We start from the raw sequence: 11639 nt of genomic DNA, 5'->3' as shown, positions 1-11639 counted from the left end.
AAGAGCCCAGGGATGGGCCCAAGAGCCCAGGGATGAGCCCAAGAGCCCAGGGATGAGCCCAAGAGCCCAGGGATGAGCCCAAGAGCCCAGGGATGAGCCCAAGAGCCCAGGGATGAGCCCAAGAGCCCAGGGATGAGCCCAAGAGCCCAGGCAGAGAAGAAGCCCTTAGCTGCAGGCTTATGGATGCTATTACCTGTCCCATCCTTCTGGAGTTAAAAAAACAATTATTTGTGAACTTTACATCCCTACTACTGTAAGTGTTTAAAGTTGTTTTATAGCAGAGGGTAAGTATGGGCCCAGTTGCCTAGCACCTTAATTTCTCAGACTCAGCAGCCCACCAGCCTACTTTGACTACATTTCTCTTCCTTATCATTTAATAAAATCGATTCTCCAGTGAAAGAACTGTCAAAGTGATATATCCCAATTCTAAAGAACTTTAATTCTGACCAAGCTGTTAACATGACGGGATATTCACTGCAAAACTAATCCCTGTTGTGTTTTGGAGTCAGACAGAAACCTCAAAGCCACTGCTGTTACATCTTTTTTGGACTATAACTTGATTTTCAGTAGTCTTCAGGAGACTTTTGCAACTTAAGCTGTAAAATGTCAACCAAAAAATAGCGCACAGTAAATAAAGTTAACTTGTCTATTAACCTGTAATGGACTATAAAATTATTCTTTTTTTGTTATTTCATCCTTTTTAAAAAACACTTTAAATGCTAATCAAAATCATTTGTATTGACTGACATTGGATTGAAACACTTACCTAGCTATGGATTCTAGGATGCTTTTTACTTCTGATAGCCCATCTTGTCCAAAATACACGACCGTGAGATGAACACGCTTATCCTGGTGAATACACACATCCCTATAAGCACAAAGATAAGTTGATATTAATAATTACTTGCAACACAACAGAAGCTTCAGGTACTTAAAAGCTATTGCCTTTAAAAGTATTAGCAGATCTAAGTATTCTGGTCAGACTTCAACTAGCTTCTAAAGAAAAGAAAGAAAAAAAGGTTTTCCCCTCTTCTTTCCCATTTAAATCAGAAGGTTCCAATACTACGTGTCTCATTCCAACACCTTATTTTATAAACTGAAGCTGAAAAGCTGATGTAAATACAGAAATTATGCTCAAGATCACCTGTGTCCAGGTTCACGGTGGCCCTGACATTCAGTCTAAAAGGGGTTTTCATGCAGTTTGAGAATCTCTTAAGTCCTTTTAGAAGAAGTATTTTCTCCATACCATAGGTTTAATTACAAACATCCCAAGGCAGTTGCACACAATGTTGGAATAATTTTCTGTTGCAAATCCATCAGAACAGAAATTCATTTTGAAAAGGAAACAAAATATTGAAAATCAGCAATATAGCTCACTATATAATCTCATGCACCTACCTAAAGTTTTGCATAAATTGTGCAAATGCCTCAGTTCTTCCAGCAAGAGGGACAATAATGTTAATCATTGATCTAGAAATATCGACCGTTTCACTCTTCACTTTCATGAGGGGTCCAAAAGGCCGGAACAAGGTGACATGCCTGTATTCCATGCCATCCATCTTCTTATAAAACAGCTCATACTGTGTCCCTTTATCTTTTTCTGTACGATAGTAACCTGAAGAATAAGTCACACAAGTAATTTGTAAAGTCAAAGATCCCAGCAATTGTTTTTCAGAAACACTTTTTCCTGAGAACTATAAAGAAGTGAAAAATAAAGCTCTAGGAGGAAAGCTTCTGGGTTTTTCCTAAAAACAAAACAAAAAATCCACAAAACACCACCTCCAATCACTATCACTCTCCTACTCTCTTAGATCAGATCTGAAAAACAATCACAAAATCCCAGCTTCCCCTGCTTCTTAGATAGGTTTTATGGTCATACATCAACTTCTCAGGTGGAATTAGAGTTGGGTATTCCCAACAAAAAGGGAATTCAACTATCTGCTGTGGAAAATGATGGCTGAAATCCAATACTGCCTGTTCTTAAGCCCTTCAGTAAGGATCTTCCCCTGAGCTAGTCCACAGTAAAAGCCGAGATCATCTGGACAACAACCCACACAAGCCAAGCTGTGGGCAAAACAAATGTCACAATAACTAGCATATAAAATCAGAAATGCGGTATCTAAAAAAAAATATGCCTATGATAAATACTGGAAAGCTTATAAACTGTTTTCACTGCTGACCACTAGCTCCAGTGCTTTCTATCCCATAAATAAGGACAGTGGCATTTTACTGTAGCTATAGTCCTCTAAGGATGTAAGCAGAAGTTTTCTACATAGCTGTAACACTGAGAAAACACTACCAGTTCTCTATAAACAGGATTAGCTATTTGGAGACATTTTACTCCCAATGGATAGGGAAATCTATCCTAATCAGAACTAATATTTAGGTTAGCTGATCACTTTTACTTAAGGACTATCAAGGAAGCACATCAACAGTCTCTCTAATTTTACATCAAGAAGGAAAAGAACAAGACTCATCAGTGGATTTGACTGAACTGAGCTCTGTGTTGTGAATCCTGTATTTATATTAATCTGAGAGTATAAAACAATGATAGGAATGATCCTCCAACAGAACTGCCCTATGTTCATCCCACCTCAACTCTACTATCACCCACACAAGGAAAAGGTACATTATCACAGAAACATAAACTAGACTATAACAAAAAAAAAACCCAAACAACAAACCCACATTCAGTTCAGCTGGCCACACAGACCATTGAGAAAGTAATGAACAGCTGCATATCCCAAAGTGTGGTGAGCACGCCTGCCTTTACACCACGCAACCAGTGTACCTCCCTTCACTCGCATGACCTGAACTACCTCTTCTGCAAGCCAACCTCCAGAGCAGTTACTGCAACCCCACTTCTGAAACCCTCCCCCAGCCTCCCACCCAGACAGAAAGTGACAGGGAATGAGACAGATGAACTGTTCTGGTGACACAGAGTGTTGCGCTCAGTATTGATACAGACCTTGTTGTTATTTTTTTGCAACTAAATCAGGAAGGCTGAAGGTATGTGAAGGGAGCAGCCCACAAAGAGCAGCCTGGTTTTGTCTATCTCAGGAACCAGAAGGAATGATCTAACAAGATACATTTTGAAACCTCATCCCTGGAAACATTCAAGGTCAGGTTGGACGGGGCTCTGAGCAACCTGATCTAGTTGAAGATGTCCCAGCTCACTGCAGGGATGTTGGACTAGATGGCCTTTAAAGGTCCCTTCCAACCCAAACCATTCTATGATTCTACAGCCTACAGGTGCGTACACCACCTTGCCCCAGCTTTTTCCTTTATACCCCAGGCTCCCTTTACAAAGAGTCCCTTCCCTAAATCTACCTAACTGCCTCCACTGCCTCCATGTTCCTCTGCTCCACCTTCCCTCTCCAAACCAAATCCAGTTTCATTCAGTGATTTCACCTACTTCTGACCCTGTCCTATATCTGCCCAACAGCCTCTCTTTTACAGCAAGATCCCAGTTCCCCTCCAATATTCAGCTCTTTCACATGGTCAAGCATGTGCACTGGCAGACCTGACAGCAAACGTGGATGAACACCACTAAGGGCCTGTGGGAGACAGAGTAGGGCAGAATAAAGCTGGTACACCACCACTTTAAGTTGATGGTGACTGAATCTAACCTTTCAACTTAAGTGCTTTTCACCCTTTGAAAAAAGTTTTGCAATGCACTCCTTTAAGAGACAGAAATCCATTTATTCCTTTGTGAACATAGAGCTGCATAAAATTCGCACATTTTAATGCTCATGAAAAGCATGAAGTTTCAAATCAGTATTAATTACAAGTACTGAAAAGACTGTTTCAGTCAAACAATGAAAGTCCACAGTCTTGACTGTTAGAAACAGAAAAAGACCTTAAATCCCTCTCAATCCTTTTCCACTCTAACCCTTTAAGCTGCGTAGTCCAGTGCTGTAGCTTGAAAACAGCTTCTTGGTTATGGGAACAGCTAATGCACTACAGTTGGGACACCGTGCTCTCACATGATACCCAGCACATACTTTGTACCAGCACTCCTGGCACAAATTACGATTCAGTATTATATAATATTCCTTCGTTTGGTAACCAATACCTGTTTACAGATGAAAATGCCATTTAGAATGTAAGTGAAGTTTTTAAAAAAGCATGTCACAGTTGCCAATAGCTTATCTTTAATCAAAGGATAAGCTCAGATGTCAGTCTAGAACAGAAGGCTGTAGTGCAGAATAAAAATTTCTTTAATAAAGCAGTTTCAAAAAAAACTGCTGCTGTAACTTCATAAAGACCTTAACATGCAAGTTTGAATTTGAGTAGCGTCTTGCCAACATTCAATTGCTGGAACATAAGATTCCAAACTTTCGAATCTCAACAACCTACCAGCATGACACCTCTTTTAATAGTATGTGCTCCTTGTGTTCTTCTTGCTATGAACTAACCTCCATAGGTAATCTACTAACTTGAATACTTCTATGGGATTAAAGCATCTATATACAGAAGCCAGTACTGAGAACAGTCAGAACAAGAACACACATCTGTTTTTCTTCTTAGTGTATTCGGGTTTTTAACACTTGGGACTGACTCATGTAATAAAAACTGCTATTTCACCTTCCAACTAGCATATGCTGGCTGCCATTCAAAATAAAGCTCTATAAGCAAAGAGGCAAAAAGCAGCAGAAATAATTGAACAGCTGCTATTTCTGCTCCAGGAGCTTCACTCCCTTTGCAGAAGTTCTGTTTCTCACCAAACAAATTAAACTTAGGAATACTGGGGATCAATTACTATGAAAGCCGAAAAGCTGTTCTTCTATTGCCTCAAATACTAGTACTTGTTTTACCATTACCAAGCAAACAACCAAGAACATGTTTGGTCTACATATGTCCTATATTTTTGGGGGTATTAAAATTCTCGGTTGATGTTCCCATGACACTGACCAGTTCCGGTCTTATGCAGGACATATTAAAGGGGGTGCTTGCATGACAAACAGTCCACACTGTTCTATGGATGGCAAGGACTCTGGAAGAGTTTTGACTTTAAGCTTGTAACATTAGGATAAACAATTTTTTAACTGTTGGATGGGTGGGGAGTTTCCCCTTGAGATTCACATCTAAAGGCAGTTTCTGGCCTTTACCCAATTCCAACTGGAAACAGAAGCAAAAGAAATGGACTTGAACAGCACCACTTGAATTCTTTATTAGAGATTAGCTTATTGATAATTAACTTCTGAAAATATTTTAATGCCTCTATTTTCCAAAGGTTAATTTTGGATGTCTATCCAATGGAAAGGCTTTCAATCTCTTGACAAAATAAACCCATTACACTGATAAATGTAACCCAAATAAACCAGTTACACTGATAGTAAAGTACAGATGCCCATTAAGGCATCACTATTCAAGACAATGTCACAGGCTTCTGAGGAAAGGGGACACATGGAGGTAATACTATAACGCTCTTCTTTCCCATCTTACTTATCTTCTTTTTCTCAATATTATCAAACACTGATCTCAAAGAAACCTATTTTTAATCTAGGACTGTCTTAGAATTCCCAATTCATCGGTTAAATTCATTGTTTGTAGTTCCAGACCCCTTCATTTGTGAAAATACAAATTGTTACAACTTTTACCCTCTAGGAAACACACTGTTTCTCATACACTTAGATCTAATGAAAATATTAAGAAAAAAAAACTTCAAAGTGTTTCTCAAACATCAACTGCAGAACAAGACTTTTTTATGGTCATATTTTTGATCTGTTAATATTAGATTTCTAGAAGTTTCCTTTGGGATTGCAGCAAAAAAGGTAACAATGAAACAAACAGAGCCCTACAGAGCTGAGGAACTTGCTGTTTTTCTCTTCATCAGCAGAGCAAGTCAATTGAGCCTTGTGAAAAATAATTTGGAGCTTTCAGAAAATATTTTTGTGGTTGCCTACTTGCAACTGTGGCAGCTCTACCCAATCACAACTCCAAAACAGACTCGGATCATTACTTTGTCTTGCAACACTAAAAAAATACCATCAGTTTGGATAACACTAGAACAGTTTGCTCCCTATCGTGGGTACAGCTTCCTTGCACCACTAGCAGAAGTCAGAATATCTTAATGTAGAGACCACAGAGGTTGAGCATGCAGCAGTGGAGCTGCATGAACAGTTAAATCGAGGGCACAGAACAGAAACAAGAAAGTCAGCATCCATCAGCACATATTTTGAAGTTTTTTGGTCTATGTGGTGCTAGAGTAGTAAAAATCAGCAGATTCAGACTACGATGTCTTATTGAGTAATTAAGTGTACTTTTCCAGAAAAATCTATTTAGGAAATTCCTATTTATAAAATAGACAAATTTAAATAGGCAGAAGGCAGATTGATTTTAAATTCATGACATCAGTCTTTGTTGTCACAAGTGACTCCAATTTAGGTTAATCCTAAAATACCATAAGAAAAAAATTCTTGATCCTTTTACAAACCAAGACAGTGATAGTTCACTGACTGGGCATCAGAGGCAACATAAATGCTGGGGAAGAACTTCAAACATGTTCAGTGGAGATGAAGAGATACCATTAGGCAAAACTGTCTATAAGAAAAGATATTCTAAATTTATTTAAACAGCCACCAAATTCTCTAAAGATTTAATAATACATCTGAAAGCACATACCAGAAAAGATTACCCAGCTCAAGGTTTAGTCTAGTATTTCACAAGTCCAGGAAAAAAGCTGCAATAATTCCCAGCACCAAACATTTACATGAATATTTAGCCTGTTGAGGTAGAAAGCTTGAACATTTCTAGAATAAAAATGCCTGTTTCTAGTTTCACTTGTACTTATGGGACAGTTTTGCAGGTAAGTTTTTGTAGATAGATATATGTTAGTTTTGAAAAAAAATTCCTGCCAGTCAGAACAAAAGCAAGATCAGCTTATCTATATTAAGCATAAAATATGATGGTTACGCATTAACTAATGCAGTATCATGTTTTCTCTTTTGCCCCAGAATACCAACAAAAACAATCCACACACCAAGTTTCTCATCCCCTATTTCAAATAGCAGAAAACTCTAGTCTTAGTCCTAAATCACTTATTACAAAATAATCTATTAGCAATTGAAGAGGATACAGAACTTAAACTATTTGTTTTAACTCAAGAAGATTTTAACAAACTGTTTCTCTAGATGAGCAATGCTAACCCAGCAACAATTTAATTGTGCTCTTAGGAGAGTTACAGGACCTGTTGTGACTTCAGTAGATAGACCAAGTCTGCTGTGAAACTGAAACCCACCAGTTTATGATAGCTTAAGGGAGCAGTATTTTCAAAATGGAAAGGCATGAGCTTTCCAACTGGACTTCCATCAAATGAGAATGCACAAACTGACAATGGAGGCAGCACACTAGACCCCGGTCACAGGGCTGTAGGGTGAGCCACTTGCAGGTGCCCCTGCTGGCTGGTTCCATTCCTCACCTCCAAGTTTTGAAACAACAGGAAAAAAAAAGGTGTCGATATTCAGAAGCAGCCTTTTTTTTACTGGTCCGTGTCTAAATGAGCCAGTAGTATTTGCACATACAAAACCACAGAATACCCACACAACACACAACTTCTCTCTGAAAAAAGACACTGATATATATCACTACAGTTAGTTGCTAACACACCCATATGAGCTACAGCATAAAAACACTTTTTCCATAGTTCCTGTAACACTACAGTATAAACAGTACCTTAAACAGCAAATGAAAAGAAGTTGCATACTTAATATAAAAAGAAAACAACTGAAAGACTGCAAGAAAGTCTACCTCCAGACAAAATAGTACAGTTTTAAGTGACAGCTGTACTAAGAGCCTAACACTGTGCTGGCTGTGTTACACTGACAGAGTTGAGTGGATTCTATGCCTTGCCCCACCTTCTGGAATGAAGAGTACTCACATTAAACTTAAACATAGTAGCTGTTAAAAATAGAGACTTTTTGTGCTACAGACCAATTACATCATCTTAGACTGAAAGAACTGATTATTTCAAGGCCAACAGTACCTTTCTCCAGCATGTTTGCTTAATAGTGCAGACATCAGTACTGCTGAGATCCAGACTCCCTGGATCTCAGTCTGGATTTGTAATAATCTTATAACATGGTCCAACTTTTTTTATGGCACTGTATCTAATACTGTAAATACAAAAAAGAGCTACTAGCGCAGTTTTTGATAATACTTATCTCCATCAGTATTACACTGTACCTTGAAAGCCAACTTCTGTAGGTGTTATCATTAACAAATCTTTTAAGGGCGTCCCTAAGTGTTGACAGCCTAACTGCTATATTTGCTTTTTTAATACATGTTCTGTAATTAAACTTAAAAGCACCAAGAGAACTGAGGAGAGAACAAGAGAACGGTTCAAGGTTGCACAGCTTAGTGGACCCCATAACCAGTACACCATGAAGGGCCTATTCAGGACACCAAGTTGTTCAGCTGACAGGACTAGAACATGTTAGCCTACCCATGCTCTCTCTCCAATATACGTATGTCAACTCTAAGGCAGTCAAAAGCCTGAATATTAACTAAAAGTGGCATAGAGATGAGTAAAGAAAAACCCTGCAGTTTCATACTGAATTGCTTAACTACAGTGGAACAAGAGAGATATATCAATTTCTCCCTCCCACTGCCACCAGTTTCACTGGAAGCCTTTCAGTTATCCAGTACCATAGCAGCTGTAGCACACTGACTTCAGCTACAATCTGTTATGAAGCTCAGTATCTTAGGCAGATACAGCTTTCCTCACACACTTCTTGTGGTGAGCCATTCTTCCAAAATCGATTTCTTGCTCCCTACTCAAACCACAACATAATGAAGCAGTAATATTCTCATCATAAGAAATAAAGGTTCTTACTGTGTAATTACTGTTCAAGACTATATTCAAGTTGGTAAAACCCCTAAAAATAAAAATACAATTAAATGCCTGTTTCGACATTCTGCTACCAGGTTGGAAAGCATGTAATAAACATACCTTCTACGAAATCATTTTCATTATAGAGGTGCCTCTCTCCTAATCCATCGTCTTCATCTTGTCCATCTTCTTCATCTGGATTATTGATAACTTCTAGGCCAGCCTCAATAACTTCCACCAATTCATCTCGTTTATCCTTTCTAACAGGTTTCTCTTCTGGATGCCGAGTGAGCCCCATCTCCAACTGGAATACTTTCATGGACGTAAAGCTTTCAAAAGGAATAACGCCATATTCACTAGGCAGTTTGGCCCCCACGCTCACCTCAGCTTTGTCAATCTGGGAATGAAGAAACTCTAGGAGATCATTGGATGCTTGTTCTTTGGTGCCCTGGTAGTTAATACCATTGACCTTGGTGCTCTTTTTTTCCTGAAGGGATTTCAATTTATCACTCATTTCCTGAAGCTCTTGCTTTAACTGGGCAATCTGACGTTTCAGACTGGTAGCTCGGTTTTGATAATGCTCTTCTTGTTCCTGCAAGAGAGCTTGATAGTATTCTTTACCCATGTTTTCACCTAGAACACCCGGTAGAGATGCATTACCATCTGTTTGTGGAGCACACTCAAGCAAATACATGAGCAAGACTAAGCTGAACAGTAAAGCAAGGCCCACTAATAGCCAGCGAGTCCTGGCTTGAATTACTAAGCCTCTTCTGGGCATTCTCATATTATTTCCGTCTCCAATCCAAAAAGAGGACTTATCTGCTCATGCCTTTCAGGGAACATCACCCCAGAGTTCAAATCTTAGAAAGAGAGAGAAAGCATGACTGTAATAGTTACTACAAGTTTCGAGAAAGTAGCTGATGAGCAGTTTTCAACCTTTGTCTTAATCAGGTGACATTGCAGAGACATAAATCTGAAGTTCCTATGTCATCCATAACCATCAACTGTAAGTTTGGTTGACGCCATACAATTTGTTCAGGATTTCCCACCCCAAACAAAAAACCCTGCAGAGGGCAAGGAAGATGGAAGACACCAGCAAGGAGTCATATTTCCATTTCCTAATTCAACCCTATTTGGAGTTCAGTGAAGCAAGTCTGCAAAAGTAATTTTCTAAACTTTGAATCGACAGCAATTTTTTTTCCTCCACTACATGTAAGTGAGAGCAGTCTACAGTTTAGTAATGGTAATTTTCATTGGCTAGACTGGCTTTTCCTCTAGCACTTGAGTATTTTATTCTTCTTCCTCTCCTTCTTTGGAGTCTGTGGTTTGAGTCAGCAAAATGAAGAAAGAACCTAAAATTAAAGAAAGGTACATATTAGAACTACAAAGCAGCCAGTCATTTGGAAAACACATGAACAAAGTTGTAACACATCAATGCAAAGGACTGCTGGGAAAGGGATGGAAAAAGGAGAAAGAAAACATTACTTTTTTCCATTGCATTACCCATCAGTGATTCCCTTTGACATACTGTCTGAAAAACAGCAATATGGACAGTCTAATGAAATACATTTTTTACATAGCTAGCTAAAGCAGTAAGGGTTCTTCTAGTCTCATCAAGTTTTCTTTCTTTTAATTGCCCCATTCCTTCTCAGTCTTTTTGTTTTGCTTTATTCTGTGGGAGGAAAAACACACCAACAAAACCCATGCCCCTCCTACTCTAAATAACTTAAAAATATTCCAAGAACTATTGTGAAGCAGCAGCAGCTTGCATTTCTATTTACTTTTACTTTAAGTAAATATCTTGTAGGGAATAATTATTTCTTTACTCATGAATAAAGTATTGCAGATTTAAATATCAAAGTTCACAGAAACAGCATTTCAGAATAGATCAAATTCAACAGAAATTCAGATTCAAATCCCAATTCCTAATTGATGAAGGGAGCCTCAGACTATCTATTTCCACCTTTTGATTTGGTTAGGCGAGTGTGAGGGGGCATTGACCATTTGCATGGGTCATCCTCTTACACTGCTGACCAAACTCGCTCAAAGGAAAAGACCACAGTTACACAAGGATATACAAAAAATCCTCCTCAGCAAAGATAGTCAGCAAAACAGTTTATGGGCCTCTTCAATGACAGCATAAAGAGCTAAGAAGTAAGCTCAATGCATGTTAGTCTACTTTCTAAAATTAATAAATATTTCTGCTTAAAACCTGGTAGCAGAAAATAAGGGAAGCTGATTAAAAGTTATCCAGGGATCTCATAGCTCTATATTCATTTTGACTGTATTGTGTAATTATTGTTTGAGGGAAGTTCTAGGACTGGAGTAACTTCAGTTTAGTTCCAGTATGCTTATAAGATTAGAAAAAACTTGCCCACTCCAATAGGCCTTATGGATATGGGTTGGACAGATTGCTATCTTGACACCACCAGCAGCTACAACTCCATTTGCCTCCCCTCCCTTCTTGTAAGTAACTCAGGGTGCCACAATGCACTCCATGTGTTTACAACAAACACCTTGCAGCATTTCTCCCTGATCACCTCCTTGCGACACTTCTCCCTTTCCATTTGGCTTCCAGCAACGGAATATTGCTTTAGTGAGAACCATGTATTAGTGGTGTCATGATATTCAGCATCCTCATTTGAAAGAAAGCTCCAGTAACAAGGCCTGAAAGATTAAGTCATTTATACCAACACCAACACCTGCGATAGCCAATCCTGAATTTGAATGCATGTCATGCAAACTAAGTTTTGCAAGAGCTGCACACCTTGGAGTTGTCCAGCTGAAGTCTACAGGACTGCTTACT

General features: G+C 38.8%; 1 protein-coding gene across 2 annotated transcripts in view; it reads right to left on the bottom strand.

The window, feature by feature from the left end:
* Positions 1 to 9617, bottom strand: part of CSGALNACT2 (chondroitin sulfate N-acetylgalactosaminyltransferase 2) — a 15603-nt gene extending 5986 nt beyond the window's left edge. The window contains exons 1-3 of one of the 2 annotated variants that reach the window (XM_010168226.2): positions 8954 to 9617; positions 1399 to 1615; positions 767 to 868 (exon numbers count right to left, since the gene is read on the bottom strand). In XM_010168226.2, the coding sequence (XP_010166528.1) occupies positions 767 to 868; positions 1399 to 1615; positions 8954 to 9617 (983 nt within the window). The remainder of the gene's footprint in view (positions 1 to 766; positions 869 to 1398; positions 1616 to 8953) is intronic. The other variant, XM_029085015.1, reaches the window with a different exon arrangement.
* Between the last annotated feature and the right edge of the window lie 2022 nt (positions 9618 to 11639).

This window comes from Antrostomus carolinensis, unplaced genomic scaffold, assembly GCF_000700745.2.
Source record: "Antrostomus carolinensis isolate BGI_N321 unplaced genomic scaffold, ASM70074v2 scaffold29225, whole genome shotgun sequence".
Taxonomy (NCBI): Eukaryota; Metazoa; Chordata; class Aves; order Caprimulgiformes; family Caprimulgidae; genus Antrostomus; species Antrostomus carolinensis.
The sequence above is the reverse complement of the archived record's forward strand: the minus strand, read 5'-3'. Positions and strand labels throughout refer to the sequence as shown.